Source organism: Microcebus murinus, chromosome 2 (genome assembly GCF_040939455.1).
Source record: "Microcebus murinus isolate Inina chromosome 2, M.murinus_Inina_mat1.0, whole genome shotgun sequence".
NCBI classification, from domain to species: domain Eukaryota; kingdom Metazoa; phylum Chordata; class Mammalia; order Primates; family Cheirogaleidae; genus Microcebus; species Microcebus murinus.
The window spans coordinates 89,625,621-89,649,582 of record NC_134105.1 but is presented as its reverse complement, the minus strand read 5'-3'; the positions used below and the strand labels follow the sequence as shown (position 1 = coordinate 89,649,582).

The window sequence follows — 23,962 nt, the reverse complement described above, 5'->3', positions numbered from 1 at the left end:
CTGGTAAAGACTGGACATCACAGTCTAACTTTTCCCTCTGCCTAATGTTGCTTCCTTTCCTTCCCGTTCACAGATACTTATCTCCAATAAATGTCCTGTAATAAACGTCCCTTTAATAAACATCTTAGGATGGATGTCCTAAGTCCTAAGTCCATCCTAAGAGTCTGCTTCCTAGGAAACCAAATCTATGACAATGAGTCTTATTTATAGGAAGTGATAATGGATATGAGAAGCCAGACTGCAAAAGATAAGAAATGAATGGCAAGTAAGAAAATGGAATAAGCAAAAGTGGGCGACTCTTTCAAGTCATTTTGCTTTCACAGGTAGGAGGATCACCAAAACACAGACAGTGCTAAACTGTCTGTGCTAAACTGTCCCAACCCCTTCTTTGGGAAGGGGAAATATTTGGAAGAGAAATGCCAGTTATAGATACCGGATTCTATATTGCTGAAGTTAACCTTTAGTTAACAGAGTGAACAGTAGTTAGAAAGTATCACTTTCTGTTAAGGTATCAGGACGTAAAAGTTTTAAAATCAGTCTCATCTCATTAAGGAGTTATGGAAATGAGTAATGGGCATTTTTAAAAGGCCATAATAAACTTTTAAATTGACTACCTTACGTCAGTCTCATAAATTTGAGCAGTGTGAACCACTTTACACAGGAACTGCCTACTCCAGATAAAACTGGATCTTCGAAACCACTCCTCCCACACTCACCATCTAGCTGCAGCTGAACTGGAATCTCTACCCTTTAATCAGAGACTGAATCCTTTTCTCAGATGTTGACTTAACTGCAGAAATCAAGAGACTTCTGAAAAGCTTTTCTCGAGGGGAGCCAAATAAAGATAAGTGATAAAATAAGTTTATATAGGGGACAAAACCTTTAGAGAATCAACGAATTAACATGTTCTGACTGAGGCATGAACATGGGATGGAGGAAAAGGGTAAGCAAGTGCAGAAGCAAAGCATCAGGAAAGAGGGAAAAAACGAAAAACCTTCAGAGAAGTAGTAACAAATAACATCGCTGGCCACAGGCTGGCATCTAAAATTTCTTCATGCCAGGAGTGTATGACGACTCCAAAAAAATCCTGCTAATGGCTTTTAAAGCACTAGCAAGAGAGGAAAACTTACACCAGTGGCAAGTAAAAAGGCAGAAAAATCTATGATTGACCCCGGAAACATTTTATTTTGCGTAGGCGTCCGGAAAATTTTCTTTTGCGATTCGTTCCTTGATCCGGAAGAAAAGATAGCAAACTTCGCTTGCGATTGGATTGTATCATAAGGGCGGGGCTTTAGCGAGCCAGTTAGCTTGGCAGCCGGACATGACGAGCGCGGAAGCCACGGGCCGAAGCTATTGCTCGGGTTTGTGGCTTCGGTGGGCGGGGTTCGCAGAGCTAGGCTGGAGCAGTCTTCACAGCTGACACGGCCCTGCTAGGGGCGGCGCCATCGGTGCCCCGCCCCCCGCGGCCTCTCGGCCGGGCTGTGGAGCGCTGTCGTAGGCATTAGTGGGTGGAGACTTGGGTCAATTCTCTCAGAGCCCAGAGTCGGGAGGCTGCTGTCACTCGCCCGGAGTCTTCCGGTTTCTCGGTGGCTGCCCTCCCTCCGAAGCCTGGGATACGCCCTCTCGAGAGCCTGCCGGCGCCCTCCGTTCAGCGTCGAACTCCTCAGAGTTGCAGCGCAGCACCACCAGCACAACATTCTCTCACTCTGGTTCTCGCCCCTCTGAGAGCCTCGGCCCCACACTGCCCCCTTTACTGGATGAGCTGTCCCCTCCCACCCCTCTAAAATGTCCAATAACCTCCAGAGGGTCTTACTGAAACCCGCAGAGGAAAATTCAGGCAACGCCTCGCACTGGTAAGTACCGGTTTCGAATTCTCCCCATGCCGGCCCTTCAGCCCGTGTTTAGCAGCTTGTCCAGAGGGCCTCGGTTTCCGGACGCTCTGCAGCTCAGAGGAGTTGGATCCGCAGGGCGCGCCACTCAAGCGGGAAGCGCTCGGCACCTCAGCACTTAAGAGCCCCTAGAGCGCATTCCTCTTGGAAACCGAAAACTTTTTAGAGGCCGAGGCCGTCAGCCCTTGCCCTGGCTCCGCGGGACTCCGGCGTCTCAAGTTTCATAGGTGGACAGAGTAGATCTCCACGGGAGAGGAAAATCAACATGGCGGACGTACTTGTGTGACCAAAACCTTCTGGAAGATTCTGGCGCACACGCAGAAAAACACGCAGCAAATCAGCGCGGATTAGCGAGTCCAGCCCTGGTGACACTGGACTTTCAGTGAAAATAGTCACATTTTAATAGAGTTAGTGAGAAAGAGAGAGGCTGTAATTGAAGAAAAGTGTTTCTAGAACAAGGGAAGCGGATATTTAAAATTCCAAACAGTAGCTTTATGTGAAGAAAGAGAAGAGTGAGAAACAGAAATTCTCAGTGTGAAATCCTTTTGAACAACGTTTTTGGAGCAGGTGTAATGAAGTGCCATCTCATTGGCTGTGTGGAGGAACTGTGACATGGGGAGATTCCAGTACTTTTTAGAAGGACAGTCTTGTAAATTAGAAAATAGACAACAATTTAGTAGTTATTTAAAAAGATTATTTTAATCAAGTTGAAATGAAACAAAATGTTAGCTGAGGCAGAATGTTTTACCTTGTATTCCGTGATTAGTGTATGTATTATGAGTGGTGAGAAAAATAGGTCTGCAGAAGCAAAATGAAGCGCTAAGATGCAAACATACTCATGGAAAGGGCTTTGCGTTGTACAAAATTAGGCTGCCTGGGGTTAATCTACCTTTGACAGTATTTGCGAGGCCTAGTGCCTCCGTTTACAGTCCATAAATAGCACCTAGAAATATTTTAAGGATTAAGAATGAATTTATACATAAAATATTTAGTGTAGGAAAAGAGCAAAGCACTATTTGAGTATTAGCTATTACTGTAAGAATACAGTTTTAATTCCGTACAAATTTTAGCCCAGGAAGTAGCTTTCTTTAATTACAAGCAAAGAACCCGATTGTGATAAAGATGTAAGTAATGGTGATTATTTAAAAGCACGCACAAATATTACGAAAGGAAATGTTCCCTAATAGCGTGAGCTAAAACAATATTGAAGAACTATCAAGAAAAAAACCATTGTATTTCAAATCATAAAAGAGGCTGTTTTTGTGTACGTGTTTTTCTTTTTTAATTTGTGGTAAAAGTTGGGGGAAGAGGCAGAAATAGCATCCTGTATAGATACGCAAAGTAGAATTAATTTTTAATGATTGCTTAATTTCTGGTACATTGTTTTCATACTTGGATGTTTGATGACATCTGACTTGTAATTTATAGGCAGTTTGTTTTAGGATTGCATTATTTTTCAATATCCAAACTAAGATAAAGAATTTTACATTTTTATTTATTGTGTACTTTAATTCTTGTATCCAATTTCTAATCTTTTTGGCAATTTGGGATTTTTTTTAAATTACAGATACTGTTTGGGTTATAATCCTAAATCATTTTGAGTTCATTAACTCATTGGTTTTCATTGTCTTTGAATGCACTTATTGCTTTAAATCACTGAAGTTTACATCACAATATTTGGGATATTTACTCGATGTCTTTCTGAAGCTGTTTAACACTTTGGTTAAGGGTTGCATATTTTATTCTGTTCTAAGTAATAACCTGTGTGACATCAAAATGTAATTTTGTAAGTAATATTTTTAACATCAGCTCTTTTAGTTTATTGGAAGTTTAGTTTTCTTATTTTTCTGATAATATATTTGATAATACTAAATCATTTATTTTCTCCATAGTTTAATTGACTGCATGATTTTCTTATTTTTTTGTGGACATTTGAATTTTTCTTGAGTTACTGCTTTTTAAAAATTTTTTCAGTAATGTAAGACATAATGTATATTGTTTGAAGAATCTCTAATTTCAGAGCATAAAATATAAAGCCCAAGTTTAATCTCATAGTACAAAGGAAAAATCTGGAAGATTTTTTTTTTTTTTTTTTGAGACAGAGTCTCACTCTGTTGCTTGGGCTAGAGTGCCATGGTGTCAGCTTAGCTCACAGCAACCTCAAACTCCTGGGCTCAAGTGATCCTCCTGCCTCAGCCTCCTGAGTAGCTGTGACTACAGGCATGCACTACTATGCCCAGCTAATTTTTTCTCTATATTTTTAGTTGGACAATTAATTTTATATTTTTAGTAGAGATGGAGTCTCGCTCTTGCTCAGGCTGGTTTTGAACTTCTGACCTTGAGCGATCCTCCTGCCTTGGCCTCCCAGAGAGCTAGGGTTACAGGCGTGAGCCACCATGCCTGGCCTGGAAGATATTTTTGATAGTACACATTTAGTTTATTTCAATTTGGGGTTTTTTAGCAAAGCAAAAAGCAGGAGTCAGAGTGGCATAGTGGAAAGAAGGTAAGCATTGGAGTTAGATTCAGATCCTGGTTCATCACTTATCAGTACAGTTTAAACATTTGGTTAAAAAACATTTACTGAGTGCCTATTATGTATGCGATAGACCATACTAAATGGAAAGACTGATGAAAAGAGGTTATGGGCATTTCCTATTAAAAACCTTACAGTTTTGGTGGGGGTGGGGGAGGTAGAGATGATGTGATAAATTTTGATAGCATTGTGCAAAAGATGCTGTAAGGGCATAGAAAAAGGGAGTTGTAGAAAAGGTTTCAGGAGCAGCTGAGTTGGGAAACATAAGTATTAGGTATCTAGTTAAAGATGATGTGCTTAGGCAGAGGAAATTGGTAAATAAAATACCAGTATGATTTATTACTAATATCTGGTATTTATTCTTGATTCTGTACTACAGATAGAATACATAGATACCTCTTAAGGATTCAGTTTGCCCTGCTATAAAAATCAGACTTCATCTGTTGGAGATTGTTCAGAGGATTTTATGAAAAAGACTGACATAGTCAGGTGTGTGTTTTGGATAACTGATGGCAGTGTAGATTTGGGGGTGAGGGATACATACCATAAGCATTCTATTAAGTTGTCTTCTCAGAGATTTTTAGGGCCTGAACTAGCTGATGTAGAGTAAGGGTTGGATTCAAAGAAATATAAAAGGGAAAATGGGGTGACCTTGTTAGTCAATTGCCAGGAAGAAAGGGGCCTTCAACTATGATGCCAGATTTGTGGGTGAATATTGGTAAATTTAACTGAGACGAGGAACACACCAAGAAAACTATCAGAGATATGTGAATGTGAAACTCAGGCTGAGTCTGAGCTGAAAATAGAGATTTGGGAAGCATCAGCTTAGAGATATTATAATAAAAGCCTGTGATTATACATCCCAGAATAATATGAATTAAGATGTCATGTGATTGACAGTCGGCGTCTATCTTCCCTTAACTTTTTTGTTTTCAAATGGGGAGCTAAAATTAGTGTCCTCAGCAGGGCGCGTGGTTTGGTTAAACCAATAATGATTCATTGTCAGTTTAGTGTGCATTTAGCTGTATGTGGTGTAAGTTTTATTATCTTTTGTGGTTTATATGTGTATGTGTTTAACTGATGGAGACAGACATATACAGGCTAACTGAAATCTCTTATTAATCTCTCAGTTTATGCATTTGAACTTTTTGGACCCTGTTATGGTGAGGTTATGCAAATACAAAAAGAAATGGATAAGATTGCTCAAGGAGATCATGTAATTCCAAATAAGTTATTAAATTTTTCTAAAGCTCCGTTTTCTCAACTATATAATGGGAATGGTAACACCTACTCTGTTGGGCTGTTTATTAGGATTATAACATATCTGTTATATACATAATATCATATGGTATATATTATTACATTATGTACTTTATGTATATTATGTGTGTATGTAATGTTATATAATAGATAGTAAGATGGAAAAGGGTCTCCTAGCAGTTGAAAATATATATTTTGCAAATGTATCTACAAATATTCATTAGTCTCCCACATTTTCATCATCTTGTTTCTAATATGTGAATGCCTCATATCAATATTACAAATAATCAGAAATGTCAGAATTTATACATTATTGGTATGTTTAATAGGCCTTTTTATTAAAGCTCTCATAACATTTTTGAAAGATCTTATCTGATTCATATTCTTGGGGACCATTTGCATATTTTATAAAGGAAGATGATAACTATCAGGCGTTATTTCATTTACTTCTAATAGCAAGCCTTATTTTCCCCCATTTAACAAATGAAGAAACAGATATTCAATGAGGTTAAGGAGATTTTCCAATTGGTCAACTAGTAATTGTAAGAGCCAGGATTAGAAGCCTATAATCTTTCTAATATATTCTTCTTTTCTCTTTTAAAGTCTTAAGCTGAATTATTTTTCCAATGTAGTTTCTCAGTTTAAACACTAGCCTTTTAAGTAATTAGCATGTTGGTGATTATTTTTAAGTGACCAAACCAGAGCATGGGATGCAGAATCTGGTTCTAGTTTTATCTCTGATATTAAGCAGCAGAATGCAATCTTTGTAGGGTTTTAGTTAATCTCTTAATTTAAAAGTTCTTTCTAGATCTGAAAAAATGATTGATTGAAGGAGTATGAATTTCACCCTGATTTATCACTTCTCTCCTTAGCAGTCTACATTTCTGTTTAATTTTTAGAACTCATTCTATTTTGTTGCCGAGAAATTATTGCTTTTTTTTATTACAGCTTGTAAGATTCAGTTCAGCTAACATTATTGTCTGCGATGTCCAGTTGCTCAATTAGATGCAAAGGCTTTAGATATGAATAAGACAACTCACCCTTAAGGAATTTATGGCCTGTGGGTAGATTATGTGAATCTCTACTGATATATTGACATGGAGGAAGCTGCATTTTTCTTCCCTTTTTGGAAAGAAAATAGAGGAAAGGGAAGGAAAAAAATTCAGTGATCATATTTGAAAATAGTTTATGCAATATTCATAATTTCTTTGTAAAGCAGAAATATAGAGGCCATATAATATAGTGTATGACATATTAGAAGTCTATGTAATTTGCTTAAATATGTTGACAATTAAAATGTGCCTGCTACTACACAAATTATAAAGGCATGGATTCTGCTCTATTGAAGTTTCTAATTTGTTAGGTAGGTGTTACTGACAAATGAAGTACAAAAGTAAGCCAAAGGAGAGTAGACAGTAAGAGGCATTCAGACAGTTCACTTGAAATGGTGATTGGAAAGAACTACATTTTTGAGATATTTTTTATATCAAATGTATATACAGGATATACTGTGTATATGCAGGATGTATTGTGCTTGGTATTGGAAGGACAATTGCAAAATAGATGATATAGTCTCTCACTTTAAGGAGTTTCAGTCTTACTGAAGAAAAAATACTCATTTTTTAAAAATTAGCTAATAGATAAAAGGTAATAAAGAAGACAATATATAACTCCCAGCATTAGTGGCACCAATGCTTTACAGATTCCAAATTGGAAGAAAATAAGCTTGAGTGACTGGCAGATATTTCATAGAGAAGATGGAATTCAAACCTTATTTTATATTGTTAGAGAAGAAAAAAATAATACTTTGAGTAAATAATATAAACAGCATTTTCCAGAATAGCAAAGAGATCTCTCTAGTAAGAACAGAGATTCCATGTTGAGAGGTTGTAGGTGGTACTGTTTAGAGATTGATTGGGGCTAAATTGTAGATGACTTTCATATCAAGCTGAATTGCCCATGATGAATGTTGAAACTTTGAGCAGGAGGTAACAGGATAAAAACAATTTTAATCTGCCAGAGATACATAATAGTCAATAGTGGCTGCAGTCAGAAAAAACTAGTTTAAATATTAGAGCAAAATACTGTAGGGATGAGATAATGAGTGCTAGACAAAGGTGATGAGGCTCTGATATGGATGATGGAAGTTGGATTGGTGAAGAGAAGATTAATATAATCTGTTAAAAAGAAGAAAACTTTATAGACTTGGTGATTCAGTGTACATTTGACTGTTTACCTTTTGTAAGCATGTATGCAAGGTGCTGTGGGTGAATCTAAAGTAAATAAGGATAATAAGGATAAGTCACAGGTGACTAGATGATTTAAAATCTATATGACCTGGAAAATAGTGGTGCTGCCACATAATTGGGTGGCAGGATAGAATACTAGTTTTCAGTAGAGAGTAATTTTAACTTGTTGAATTTAAAATGATGGTATTAAAAATGTTTGGTAAGACATTATCACAAATATGGAACTGAGGCCAATATTAGGGGATAGGAATGAAAGAATATAACTGTGGGAGTCATCACAAAGAAGGTAGTTGAAGGAAATAGTTGAAACCATGAAAATTGGTGTAGTCTTTAAGGAAGAATGTCTTGAAGGAGAAAAACAGAGTCAAGAACTATACTTTGTGGGATAGGCATAGTTGAATGCTTAGAATACAGAAAATGAATAAGAAAGAGAATATTAAGAAAGTCAAGAGAAACTGAAATTTTACACAAATGGAAACCATGATAGGAAAGAGTTTTAAGATGGAGAGATAATTAGGTAGCACTGTCACTTGCAAAGAGAGCACCTAGAGAATGAGGATAAAGTAAAGACAGATTTAAATGTGAGAACGTATTTGGTAACTTTTGGGAATGAAGTTTTAGTAGAATAATAGGAAAGAAAATGGACTGCAGAGGAAAGAGTGAGGCTTCAAGACAGCTTTCTGGCATATCATTTCTTAATTGTGGTTCGTTAATACCATCTGCAAACCTCCCTCTAATTCTATATGATTTCAACGCCTATATGGATAATCTTTGTCACCTGGTCTTTCAGTGCAGAGATCTTTTTCGCCAGTGATCTTATTCTCTATTATTTTGCATCTACCTACTTCTATAATCCATGTTATCAGATGAAATTGCTGCATCTACAAAATTGATTCAATCATCATGCCTGTTTCTATATTTATAGCTTCCTTGTTTACTCTCACTATAACTGTTAACTTTAGCTCTCTATTCCAATAATCCCTTTATTTTATCCCTCTACTTTAGCCTTTTATTCTTTCATTTTCTTCCTATCCAGTTTAGATTCTATGTTTCATCATTTTAATAACTCTTATCAACACCGCAAATTCTTTTGCCACTCTCTGATTTTTATTGCTTCTTTCTGAAGCAACCCCAGCCCTGGATGAACTCAGAAATATGCCTTCTCTATGCTTATGCCTGGTGTGACAAGCAAAGTCTCACAGGAGGCCCAGGTGCAGTGGCTCACGCCTGTAATCCTAACACTCTGGGAGGCCGAGGCAGGGGGATCGCTCAAGGTCAGGAGTTCGAAACCAGCCTGAGCAAGAGCGAGACCCCCATCTCTACTAAAAAAATAGAAAGATATTAATTGGCTAACTAAAAATATATAGAAAAAATATAGCCAGGCATTCTGGTGTGTGCCTGTAGTCCCAGCTACTTGGGAGGCTGAGGCAGAAGGAGTTTGAGGAGTTTGCTTGAGCCCAGGAGTTTGAGGTTGCTGTGACCTAGGCTAACGCCATGGCACCCTAGCCCGGGCAGAGTAAGACTCTGTCTCAAAAAAGAAAAAAAAAAGTCTCACAGGAGTACAGATTGGTACCATTATAAGTTCATAATCACCTCCTGTGTCCCTGAGCCATCAACAGTACCTGGCAAATCTAATACTTATTTTGGTCAGCTTACTGTTTCACAAAGACTGTTTCAAATCTTTGATTCTCCTCAAATCTCTCTCTATTTTTGCTCTTATTTTTAACAGCTAATAATCATGTTCTTTTTCTGAAAACAAAAACTATTAAATCAGAGTTACTTCAACCTGACACCAGAGCTGTAAGCTTACCTGCAAATGCACCTTACCTTTTCTCTAGTTCCAATAGAAGGAGATGTTTCTCCAACTTTAAGATTCAATCCCTTCACCTGTCTTCAGGTTTCCATTTCCTAACTCTTTCTTATTAATTATCCCTTGTTCTCCTTTATTACCAGCATCTTCCTCTTAACTGGCTCACATTAGTATTTACATCTGTTTGTTCTGGTTTATCTAACCTTAAAAAAGGAAAAAGAAAGATCTCTTCCTTGACCCCATTTCTTCTTCCATCTCTTTGCCAGTCTTTCTCTTCTTGATAAAGTTCATGAAAGATTGGTCTGTACTTGCTATCTTCATATCCATTCCTTAGTAACTTCTTTCCTCACTAAACTGCTCTTTTTAAAGCCACCAGCAAGCCTCATTCTGTTATTTCCAGTGTGCATTTTTAGATCCTCATCCTACTTGGCCTCTCAGAAACTTTTAGTAGAATTGACTGATTTTCTCGAAACCTTCTCTTTTGGCTTCCATTGCATCAGAAGCAATGGTTTTCTTCCTACCACTCTTAAGAATAATGGGAAGCCACTGAAATGTTTTAAGCAAGGTAGGACCAGTGTTAGTGTGCTGAATGAATTGAAAGGGAGAGGATACGACTAAAGTAAAGATCAATTATGAAGCTATCTATTATAGTAGTCTAAGCCAATAGATGATGTTTGCTTGGACTAGGTTGTAACAATTGATTTGGAAAGAATTAAACAGATCAAAGGAAATTTAGGAGATAATATCAGCAGGTTTTTCTGATGGATTGAATATAAGGGGATAAGAAAGCAAGATTTACCTGTTCTGACTTAGGCTTCTAAGACAGATGAGATGCCATTTACCAAAGAAGAAAACCCTGGAGGGGAAAGAATTTGGGGATTAGGGTGGGCAGAGATCTTCTGGCCATGTTGAGTTTTAGGAATTTTTGAAAATCTGAATGGATTGATCAGGAGGGAAGTTGGATATATAAGTCTGAGTATCAAAGAAGCAACTGATATAAATATTGAAATTGTTGTTATTTTAAATGGTAGTTTAATTGAAATTACACATTTAAGATAAATCATCTGGGGAAAGAGTACAGAATAGGAAGAGAATAGTTCATGCTATGATTTTAAAGTTAATTTAAATAGGATGAGTTGGCAGAGAATACTGAGGAACCACTGCAGAGATAGAAGACCATATTTAGGAAGCCTTGGGAAGAGAATTTTTTAAGGAAGCAAGCAAGCATTTTCGTTCTCATTCACTTATATAATTTACCTCACGTTATGATAATTGCCTGTTTACATATCGATGTACCCAGTATTTTAAGTTATTTTAGGGATTGTGGGTTGATCTATCTTGGGAACCAGCAAATATTTTCCGTAAATGACCAGATAGTAAATATTTTAGGCTTATGATCTCTGCTCCACTATCTCTACTGTTATGGCATGAAAACAGCCATATGAAAACATAAAGAAATGAGTGACTATATATTAATAAAACTTTATTTATAGATACTAAAATTTGAATCTTAACAACTATCATGCCATGAAATATTATTCTTTTGATTTTATTTTAATCATTTAAAATATAAAAACCATTCTTAGCCTGTGGGCTGCCCAAAAACAGAGGGGACCAGATAAGGCCCACAGACTATAGCTTACTGAGTCTTTTCCTCTAATTGAGCCTGGTGTCTGAACTATTATAGACACTCAGTAGATTTTTGTTTAATTGTTGAATAAGTTCTTATCCAGTTCAAATATACCTTTTAAAGGGTATAGGGAGGTAATGAAGGTGGGTTTTCCTCTTCAAGTTCTGAAAGCAAGAATTCATACTTTTCTTTGGGGCCATTCTTCTCTTTAGAGGTTAACTTTTATCAAAAGTCCGTGTAGCATTCTGACACACTATCAAGTGTCCAGAAGACTGTTTTAAATTTTTGTAAGGATGTAATGGTGTCATTTGGGTTGCAGAAAGGTTAAAACAGTTCCAGTACATCCTAGGATGTATCAGATTTTTGGCATTTATTTTAATTGATATCTGAGAATTTTAAAACCCCACCTAAAAAGGTAGTAAAACATACCTTTATACTTTTGAGAATCCTAATTATTATTATTTTTTGTCCTTGAATGTTTTTCTTCATGTGATCTTAGTCATCCAAGAACATACTGTGTCTGTAGGACATGGACTGTGCACTCATGTTGCTAGAATTTAACATAAGAGGCAGTCTGTAGATGAACATACTAATATATGATGACAACCTGTTGTGTGTACCATGAAGGAAGTTAACAGGTGTAATATTATAGATTAATTATGAAGGAAGGATAAGAGTAGTTAAGGTGATCAGAAAATGTATCTCTTGGAAAGTATCATTTATGCTAAGACTTGAACTATGAAGAGTTTGATGAGGGAAGAGTACATAGGTAGAATGATAGTATGTATGATAACCCTGACTCCCACAACAGCTCAATATTTTCCAGAAACTGAAAGATTGTTTTAGGTATAAGTAACTTAACATGTCTATATTCAATTAATCCCCAAATAATTGATTATACATACAGAGATTAGTATATATTAGCTTTTTAAAAAATCAGACAATCTGTACTAAGAAATAAGCATGGGGATCAAAAGTGTTTAGTAAAAAAAGAAATTACTGATTTCCAATCTGTTCTGCATTCATTGAAAACTATCCACCTGAAATTATGGTGATTTATATGTATGCATTGATAGGCAATAAAATGATAAAAATAATTGCTATACCAAGGACTATATATTTAGTGCCAAACCTCAAATGTACTGAAATAATATCACAGAAAAAAATGATTCCTACATGAGTAACTCAGTTAAGTGTATTGTACAAAAATGTGGCAAACAAGGGTATCACCATAGTAGATGCCTTAAGCAAAAGAATAGCTGACAGAAGTTGTGAATCATTAGTAGGAAGAAGACAGAACAGATCAGAGGGTGAAAAGAATGAGGGGAAATAGAGTAAGAGTAAGTGGAAGGGTAGTGAGAATCTTGCTCAGTAAGAGTAGAGGACAAGAGGAAATAATTCAAGGAAAAGGAGAAGGAAGGATGTAAACAGTTTAAGAGGAGCCTATTCTAGTAGCATAATTTTATACTGAGTAAAAACCTCAGGAAAGTCTACTTTTAGTTTTAAGAATAAATGTGAATATCTCATACCCATTGCCTAATCACGTTAGAGCATCCCAATCAAAGCTGAATGTATCTTTATCTCTTCTACTTCTTCAAAATCTTTGTTTTGCAGTATTTCACTTTGAAAACTCAAAATGAAAAATTATATACTTTTATTATATTTTAATATTTTAAAGTAATATTTGTTTTAAAAATAAAATGTATATACCATGTAGTATGTTGTATTTATTTACTCATAATGTTCTTTTAAGTGTTTCAGGCTGCATGTACCAAGTAGTTCAGACGATTGGCTTGGATGGAAAAAATCTTCTGCAATTACTTCCAATTCCTAATTCTTCTGGAAATCTTATACCACTAGTTCAATCTTCAGTCATGTCTGATGCTTTGAAAGGGAATAGAGGAAAACCAGTTCAAGTTACTTTTCAGACTCAGATTTCCAGCTCTTCTACAAGTGCATCAGTTCAATTGCCCATTTTTCAGCCAGCCAATTCTTCAAAGTATTTTCTTACAAGAACAGTAGATACAGCAAAAGAAGGTAGAGTTACTTCTGTGGGAACTGAAAATTTTACTTCAGCAGTTTCTAAAGTTCAGAGTCATGGTGTGAAAATTGAAGGACTCACCATGAAAACATTTGCTGTTCCTTCCTCCTCAACACAAAATGATTCATCTTATATTGTAGTTAACACCCAGAGTCTTCCAGTGACTGTGAAGTCTCCAGTTTTGCCTTCTGGGCATCATTTACAGATTCCAGCCCATGCTGAAGTGAAATCTGTACCAGCATCATCGTTGCCTCCTTCAGTTCAGCAAAAGATACTTGCAACTGCAACCACAAGTACCTCAGGAACAGTCGAGGCCTCCCACGTACCAACCGTTATTTATGTATCTCCTGTAAATACAGTGAAAAATGTGGTTACAAAGAACTTTCAAAACATTTATCCAAAACCTGTTACAGAAATAGCAAAGCCAGTGATACTAAATGCCACACAAATTCCAAAGAATATTGCTGCAGAGAGACAATTAAAAGGTGGTCAACATTCTCAAGCTGCTCCAGTGAAATGGATTTTTCAAGAAAATCTACAGCCTTATACTCCATCTCTTGTTCCTGTTAAGTCTTCAAATAATGTGGCTTCAAAGATTTTAAAAACTTTTGTAGATAAGAAAAGTTTGGGAGATAATGCTGTAAATATGCCACCATTGAGTACCATCAGACCTAGTGGGACACATTCTAAAAATTTGCCTATTAAAGATAATGCTTTGGTTATGTTTAATGGGAAAGTCTATCTATTGGCTAAAAAGGGGACAGATGTTCTGCCATCACAAATTGACCACCAGAATTCTATTTCTCCTGATATTCCACTAAGAAAAGACACGTTACAGATAGTGGGTTCGAGTCCAGTCACAGAAATATCCAGAGAGGTTGTAAATATTGTTTTGGCTAAAAGTAAATCTTCCCAGATGGAGACAAAATCACTTCCCAATACCCAGCTTGCTTTCATGGCCAATCTAAGGGCAGAGAAGAATAAAAAAGTTGAGAAACCGTCTCCTTCTACCACAAATCCACATAATATGAATCAATCCAGTAACTACTTAACACAGAGTAAGACTTTATTCACAAATCCAGTCTGTCCAGATGGATTTAGTACAGGACAAAATGCCCCCAGAAAAGAAAATATCATCCAGAGCATAGAGAAAATAAGTTCCTCTGTTGGTGCAACAAATGTTACTTCACAACAGTGTGTTTTCAGAGACCAAGAACCAAAGGTAATTTTCCCATGTCAGGGTGTTCTTTTTGTATATTTTTATAGAAAATTTTTCTTTCTTAGTTTTTCAAAATTATCTATGATACCTCTTCTCCCCCAACCCACCCTACTATACACATACTATACATATATGAATGCTTAATCAAGTCAAAACTTTCATCAGAGTAAATATTTGAAGAGGAGTACAGTTAGGATAGTCCAAGCGGTATCTTTCTCTTAAATTACTTGGCATGCTAAATCTTTAAAACAAAACAAAAAGTCACAGACCAACAAGGTTTAGAAGAGTTAGGGAAGAATAAAGTGATTTCAAAGCTTAGTAAAATTGTGTTAGTATATATATAAATACATATGTACACACACGTGTATATATACTTAATAGCCTACTTTTTAGTATATGAAGAGATCAATGCTATGCATATAAGAGATACTATGCAATGTTTTTTGGGGGGAGGGTAGGGAGATATTCAGCAGTTATTTTAAGTTGACCATGGAAGAGGTGAGACAGGGCTAGTTAGTACCTTTCAGTAATTTGTAGAAATAGGATTTTATCAACATCTTTGAATGGTGGAATTTTTTTGGTACACAATTTTCCTTTTTTTAATTTTAGCTCTTCTTTCTGGCTTCTTGTCCAATTACTCAACAGACCCACATAGTTACCTTTCTGTTCTACTTAAAATAATGTATCTGTGTGCTTACTAAATATTTGTAGCTACCTTTTCCTTGCTTGCTTAAAGGCCTACTTAATAATGTCAGAATATCTCCCCAGCAGTACAGAATTCATTGAACTCTAGAGATACAAAGTAGTTAATTCTGAGTATTAAATATAAGATTTATTAGTAAGACTTTTCCAGAAGACTATAATTTCTAAATAGTGTCATATATATTTTTAAGTTGTCATTAGTTTGCATTCTCATTTTAGGTGTTTGAGAATTGACTACTTGTTACCTTTCTAGGGCAACAAACTAAATGAGAAATTGTAGGGGAATATTTTAAGTTTGTACTTAGTTAAATTCAGTTTTTCGAGTGTGGGTGGTAAGGCAAGGGTAATGGAAACCAACCATTTAGGATTTTAAAGCTTCATGTGTTCTTTTGTATAAGATGAGATAATTACTTAGTTGCTCGTTTGATAAAATAATTTGAGTAATTAGCAGTATTGTTTGTTTTCTTTTCCTAATTCCAGATCCAGAATGAGATGGCATCAACATTAGAAAAAGGTACTAAAGAAAGAAACAAGAAAGTTTTGCAAGGAAGAAATAATAAGACATCATATCTGAAGAGTGATGCTGAATTAAAAAAGATATTTGGTCTTACTAAAGATTTGAGAGTGTGTCTTAGTCGAATTCCTGACCATTTTGGCTCTGGAGAAGGTTTTGATTCCTTTAGCAGTTTGGTGACGAGTGGTACTTACAAAGATACAGAGTTTATGGTGAATGCAAAAAAAAGAAAACAGGTAATAGATTTTAAAGTGTTCTTTGTAGATACTACAAAGATATATAGATTTATTAATTTTCTTGATTTCATTTTTAGCATTGTACATTACTATGAAAGATGATTTTTAACAAATTTACAAATATATATATTATACCAAAACAATGATAAAAAGAACAGTATATGCAGAGGTAAAAATGCATCCCTGGTTAATTAAAGATGTTATTTTAAGTATTTTTATTCAGCTACTGTTTATTTTTTCCTTGATAATATTATAAGAAAATAGCCATAGCTTTTTAACTAGTTATCCTACTTTGAAGACTATCTAAAGGAAATATTCCAAGTATAGTCGGAAATATAAGCATTCAGATGTTCATTGCAGCAATACTCTTAATCCAAACATTTTAAACAACCTAAATGGTCAATAATGATGAAAAGAAATGTCTCTATAACTTTGCCTACTGTACTACTATTCTATTTAGGAATATATCATCATTTAATAATTCTGAACTTTAGATCAGAGACTAGTCAAGTTTTTTCAAATCTTAACACATAAGCCTACTGTGCAAAGGAAGAGAAAAAATTAAATCAATTGTATTTCTCAGGCATTTCCCAAGTGCTATTATTTTTGGTGGTGGGTCAATATGGCTTATCATATTTGAGCAAGAAAATCTGTATTGGGCAATTTATTCTTAATGAATATCACTAGGACATTGTTATTTATTTTGATACTATACAGCGGGAAATGTTCCTTGCTGTAGTTGTACCAATACATTGTGCTGATTTATGTATAATTGCTAAATATTTGTTTCTGCAAACTTTGTTAAATTTGACAGCACAAGATAGATACATACATACATATATGTATATGTATATATATATAAAAGAATAACATTTTGTTTTTCTTTTGGAATCTTATTTGACATTGCAACAGAGTCTTGATAAGAAAAGAAAAGCAAAAACCATTAAGAAGATGGATCACACAAAAAAGAGAAAAACTGAGAGTGCTTGTGACGCAGTCATAAATGGGGGAACTAATGTCACCAGTTCCCAACTCCTTAACAGTATTTTACCAGCTTCAGATGTATCACAACATAACATTCACACAAGCCTCAACAAGAGCAGAGAAGAAAAGAAAACTGAGATAGAACACTATATCCATGAGAAGCAAGAGAAAGGCTCATTGAGTTCAAATGCAGCTCATGAACAAAGTCATTCCTTTAATAAAAATTATGCTGAAGATATTTTCCCCGTGATACCACCTGAGTTAGAAGAAACCATTCGAGATGAAAAAATAAGAAGACTTAAGCAGGTGCTAAGAGAGAAAGAAGCAGCTCTCGAAGAAATGCGTAAGAAGATGCACCAAAAATAATAAGATCTCCTGTACTTAAAAGACTTCAATGAAATGGCTGTTTTTAAAAATATACTTTTGTATTAATAAGTTAATTGTAGATGAATTCTGAAAGTGTCTTAGAATATAAAACTTGCTTTTTTGTCAGTTGATTATAAAATTTTATTTAAGGAACCCAGAAAAGATTGATTCACATGTGACTTATGAATAATCTGTGTGGGGGTATCTAAACCTTTGTCTTAGATACCTATTTTTGGAAGGAAAAATTTTATATTTTTCTATTATTTTAACTTGAATTCTCCAAGTTTGAATATTTGTGTAGGGTTTTTGTTGTTGTTTGTATATTTAGCTAAATTGCTCAGGTGTTACTTCAACAATAGATAATTATTGTGTATTATTGAAATTCTACAATGGAAGAGAGAGATCAGCTCCAAACTTAGCTTTATGAATGGGTTTATGTATGTATGTACTTGCTTGGTCTCTTTACCCATAAAGTGATGATATCTTCTACTTATCATTTTGTTATTTTGTTTGTTTGTTTCATGAAGGAAAATGTATTATGGTAGCATTATTTAATATTCAAACATTTTTGAAGAGTGAGGGACACTTGTTTTATAACTTTACAAAGTAATTTTTTATAATCCAAACGTGTTTTGGAATTCAGGTTATTTGATACATTGTTTGCTTAAAGTGATGTTTCATTATTCCTAGGCAAATGCTGCTTTTGGTAGGGGGAGAATATGTACATATGTTACTTAGATTGTGTGAAAAGTAGATCTGAACCATGGTCTCATTTAATACTTTTTAAATTTTCAAGTGTAGTTTTTCTATCTGGTTAATCTTTGATTTGGGAGAGTTTGGGAGTGGTGTGGAGATAGAGATTAAAAGAGGGGAGAAGGATACGGTGATATAAAAAATGATGAACAAATCCCTGGAAGTAAGAGAGGTTAAAATAAAAAACCTGTACATTAGCAACAAAAGAGAAAAATAGTAAATCAGAAAATACTGAAAGGGAATGAAGCAAATACAGATGTCAACTAGGTTCTGTTGGGATTTTTTTAGTAACAATTTTATTAAAATGTAATTCATATACCATAAAATTCAACCTTTTAACGTGTACAATTCACTGGTTTTTATTACATTCACAGAATTGTACAGCCATCAACACTCTTACTTTAGAACATTTTCAACACCTCCAAAACAAACCTCATACCCTCCCTGTCCCCCCGCCCTCCGCCCTAGGCAAGCACTAATACACTTTCTGTCTCTATGAAATTGCCTATTGTGAACATGTCATATGCTGAAATCACACAATATACTTTCTTTTGTAATTGGTTTCTTTCACTTAGCCTAATATTTTCAAGGTTTGTCTGTGTAGCATGTATTGGTACTTCATTATTTATTGCTTAATAATATTCCGTTGTGTGGATATACCACACTCTGTTTATCTGTTCATCTATTATGGACATTTGAATTGTTTCTACTTTGTGCTACTATAAAGTTGCTATGTATATTTGTCCACAAGTTTTTGTATGGATGTATGTTTTCAATTCTCTTGGGAATATATCTAGAAGTGTAAGTGCTGGGTCATATGATAATTCTATGTTTAATATTTTGAGGAACTGACAAACTTTCAGGTTTTGCTCCCCTACTCCACTGAAACAAATCTTGTCAAGGTCACCAGTAACTTCTGTGTTGCTAGATTCGATGGTCAATTGTCAGTAGTCTTAATTTATCAACAAAATGTGATTTCATGAATCATTACTTCATTTGAAAAGTGTTTAAAACATTTTATTATAGAAGCAGTGCATGTATATTGTAGAAACTTAGAAAATTAGCACATCATACTTCTATCATCCAGAGTTTACCACTGTTAACACCTTGGTATATATGCTTTCTGATCTTTCTCTGTGCCCCATATGTACACATATGTTTTACCAAAATAAGGTCCTTATACTATTCTGATTCCTGCTTTTGAAGTCAACAATCTTCAGGTGCTCCTTTCAATAAGTATTTATGTCTTCTAATACTCTAGCCAAATTTACCAAGTGGACCCCAGAATATTTTTTACCACTGGCTCTCCAAAGCAGTATTAAATTTCAGACTATGCATTTTATCTAGCTGTTATACCCTATAGAAGACTTTTAAATTTGTACAGTTTTTAAAAAATGACAGTGATTTATTCAAAAGACCAGCCAATTGTCCTGACTCCTTTCTCCTTCATATACTTTCATTTTACTTCTAGAAGACCACACTTTGGCCTCATTGATTGGTCATTTTCTTGCAGATTCCTTCTCTTCATTCTTTTAACATTTAAGTACCCTAGGTCTCAGTCCTTGTTTTGCTTTTCTGCTTATACTCACTCCCTTTGTGATCTCATCCAGTTTTATGGCTTTAAATACTATTTTATGTGCTGATAACTTGCAGGTTTTTATCGTTATCCCCAGACCTTGCTCTTGAATTCCAGGCTTGTATTGCCAACTGCCTATTTAATATCTCTATTAGATGGCTAAATAAACCTCAAAACTGGTCTAAAACTGAAATCCTGCTCTTCCCTTAAACATGCTTCACCTACATTTTTCCCCATTGTGGCTGGTGACAACTCCCTCTTACCAATTACTCAGGCTAAAAAAACTTGTAGTCATATTTGACTGCTTGCTCTCACACTCATATAAATTTTGTTGGTTCTACTTTAAGAATACCCCAAATATGACCTCTTTTCATCTCCAGTGCTATCAGCCCTGGACTGGGTGGGGTATTGGTAGCATCATAAATGATCTCTTTCCATATTTGTACCCCTTCAGCCTATTCTCAATACAACAGCCAGAGTGAACCTTTTAAGGTAAGTCATCTCTCATTACCCTCCAATGACTTCTCATTTCACATGGAGTAAAAGCCACTATGCTGAGGGCTAGAGATCCAAGATAAGCAAATTAGATTAAATACAGTTCTAGTAAGCTCCACAATATGCTATTGTAGCCCCATATACCACTGTTTTTATCTAGGTAATGAGATTTAAAGGTGTTCCTCAAAAATGATATTTGAGCTGAGATGTGAAGGAGAAGCAGAAATTAAATAAGCAAAGGGGTAAGTTGGAGTGGTGAAAATATTTTTCTAGCAGGGGAAACAGCAGATTTAAAGGCAGGAGAGAACATGGCAGATAGGAAGAATCCAAACAAGGCCAGATGACACCAAACACCTGAAAGTTTTGGATAACCACCTAGGGAGATAAGAAAGTAAAATTGTGGACTTCTCTTTGAGTGTATTTAAAAATTGGAAAATGAATGGTTTTAGTTGAATTTTGAGGACTAGAAGAAGGATTAAATGAGTTATATTTATAAGCCCTTGGAGCCATGCCTAACACATAGTAAGCATTCAGTTAAATAAACTAAAATCATCCTAATGGACATATTGCATCTACAATTTCATTAATTTTTCTTACTTCTTTATTTTAGCCTATATTCTCCTCTTTTTTTTTTTTTCATTCAATGATCTACTATCATTTCCAATATATTTTCCTTTTTATTTTTCTCCTTATTAAGGCTTTACTGCTCATAAAAGACATCAACCATATACATTTCTTCTGATACTGTATCCATGATACTGAAATGTGGCTTATATCTTTTAGAGCAAAATTCATAATTTGTCCAATGCTGCTAGTCTCAAACTCCACCCCTCTCACTCTGAAATTCACTCAAATTAGGATTTTATCTTTAACTTATGAGCACTCTAAAGCTGCTTTTATCAAGGTCTCCAGTAACCATTATATTGCTAAATCTCATGGTCAATTCTTGGTCTTTTTCTTGACCTGTCAGTAGCATTTGATACTTTTGATCATTATGTCTTTATTGAAATTTATTCTTCACTGTTTTAAGGACACAGTATTCTTTTTGTTTTCCTAATGCCTCATTTGCTGCTCCTTCTCAGTCTCTGGCTAATTCCTTCCCTTCTCCATGATCTCTTAATGTTGGAATTACTTAGAGTTCAATCCATTTATATTGATTTTACATCTACACTCACTCATGTGATGATTGTATCTAGTTCTCATGAATATAAATACCATCTATATTCAGAAACTCCCCTCTAGACTCCAAAATTGTATACCTAGTTGTCTTCTTGACATTTCCACTTGAAAGTCCAATGGGCATCTCAAAATTAACACAGCCCCAATCTAGCTTCTGATTATCACCCACACCCAAATTTGCCTCAACCAAGGTCTTCTCTATCTCAGTTAATGACAGATCTAGTTCATCTTAATTTTTCTCTTTGTCTTATGCCCTACAAACAGTCTGTTAGGAAATTCTCTTGGTTTACATTCAAATTACATCTGGAATCTGACCACGGCTCACCACCTCTACTGTGATTATCTTGCATCATCTCTCATCTGGATTATTGAAATAACCAAGGAACTGTCTCTCTTTCCACTAGTGTCCTTCTACAACTTGTCCTCAGCATAATAGTGAAGTGATTTTTTAAAAAATATAGATTAGGAAGCGAAAAGAACCAAAAATCCAATAGAAAAATGGGAAAAATATATAAACAAAATTTACCATAAAAGATATAAAAATGACCTTCAGACATGAAAAATGTTTAAATTCACTCAAATTTGGAGGTATGCAAATCAAGACCACTCAGAAACCATTTCTCAATTATCAAACTCAAAAAAATTGAAGAAAATGGTAACAGTTCATTGGCAGAGCTGTGGGAAAATGGGCACATTCATACATTGCTAATAGGAATGCAAAAGTTTATTGGTTGCAATAGTATTTTTAATTGCAAACTACTGGAAATAACCTAAATGCCCATTCATAGGAGAGTAGTTGAATAAACTATGGTGTATCACACAGTGGAATATACTAAATAGCTGTAAGAAAAGAATGAGGAAGAGCTCTGTGAACTAATATGGGGTGATTTCCAACATAGTCTGTAAAGTGAATAAAGCACAAAAGAGTATAGCATGCTACCTTTCATGTAAAATGCAAGAGATGTAAGAAAGTACATAATTATATGCTCATTAAAAAAAAAAGTACAGGATAAATAAAAAATTACCTATGGGGAAAAAGATAAATCATGTATGGGGAATGGGTTAACAAGGATGAAATGGAGTAACATTTCTCTGATTATATGTTTATATAGCTCTGACTCTAGAAATCATAATAATGCCTCACTCCCAAATAAATGATTCAAACTAACCAGGAAATGAGGAAAGCCCAAAATGAAATGAAAGTAAATGTATTAAGAATGAATAACATACCACACTTAAGGGGTAAGGAAGAAAATAACTACCAAGTTTCCCAGAAAATAAGACAGGGTCTTATATTTATTTTTCCTCAAAAAGACACCCTAGGGCTTATTTTCAGGGGATGTGTTAATTTTTTTTTTAAGTATGGTACAACAATGTACATTTATTCAAATATAGTTAAGTCATCTTCTTCTGGAACATCATAACTCTCCAAACCCCAAATTCCCTCCTGAATTTCTTGCAACTCTATTTCCTTTAGAACCATTGGCCCCAATCTCTCATGTTAAGCAATAGAGCTCTCTCATGGGGCAGATGAGAAGGGCTGCTCATCTTTTTTACCTCTCTGTGATGAAATGCATGGTTGTGCAGATGGGCTGCATAGCCACGCCCATGACTAGGTCTTATTTTCGGGGTAGGGCTTATATTGCACAAATGCTTAGAAATCCTACTAGGGCTTATTTTATGGGCAGGTCTTATTTTCGGGGAAACATGGAATGTATTAATACATGTAGATAATGAAAGCCTGGTTTCTCACTGTTGGAGACAGACATAAGAAAAGGAGGAAGGCTAAAATACACGCTATGATGTTGGATTGAAATAAGAAGTATCGGTATAAATTCATGGTTTTTAATGAATTAAAACAGATTAAGAAATATACATGTGAATGTATGTGTGGGATACTATACATTCATATGTTTCCTAATTCTTAAACGGCCTAGAAGCAGTTACACTCCAGAACGATGAGCACACCTAGCATCATATCTTGGTTTCTAAACACCATTCTCCAACATAAGAAACCAGGGCTCCTTGGAGAACTTGATTCCACAGCTGAACAAGGAAAATGCAAGATGAGTCTAGATGTCAGAAGGTAAGGAATTACTCCAAAACAAAACAAAAAATATGAATGAATGAATGAACAACAACAACAACAAAGCAAACGTGAAGGAGCTCCTAAGGAGCAAAGCTAAAATAATTTGAACATAATAAATAATGATAGCACTTAACTTTAACCCCTAAAATAAAATACACCTATGAATCTATGCCAATATAAAAATCAAATACATAAATGGGGCAATTCAATTTCATTACAATTAAATTCCAATTTAAAAAGGAATGAAAGAAAAAAATGGAAAGAATCGTCATTGCAAATGCCTCAGTAATAATAGTGCAAGCAAGATTCACCAATGGATGTGAAAATGAGTGGACAAAAATTTGAACAGAAACAGGATTTACATAGTCTTAACATATCTCTCTAAAGATATGTATTAACTATAAATGGAAAGATATTAACTGTACAGTGGAGAAATG

At 35.0% G+C, this 23,962-nt stretch overlaps 1 protein-coding gene across 2 annotated transcripts; it reads left to right on the top strand.

The window, feature by feature from the left end:
* Positions 1-1,519: 1,519 nt before the first annotated feature.
* LRIF1 (ligand dependent nuclear receptor interacting factor 1) lies at positions 1,520-20,818 on the top strand. Of its 2 annotated transcripts, XM_075999966.1 has the most exons (4): positions 1,520-1,853; positions 13,125-14,634; positions 15,814-16,083; positions 16,996-20,805. In XM_075999966.1, the coding sequence occupies exons 1-4, from the start codon at positions 1,786-1,788 to the stop codon at positions 17,431-17,433; spliced, it is 2,286 nt and encodes a 761-aa protein (XP_075856081.1). In that variant the 5' UTR covers positions 1,520-1,785; the 3' UTR covers positions 17,434-20,805. The 2 variants fall into 2 exon arrangements, with proteins under 2 accessions (XP_075856081.1, XP_075856082.1); XM_075999967.1 differs by lacking the exon at positions 13,125-14,634 and having other exon boundaries at positions 16,996-20,818.
* The last annotated feature ends 3,144 nt before the right edge of the window (positions 20,819-23,962 follow it).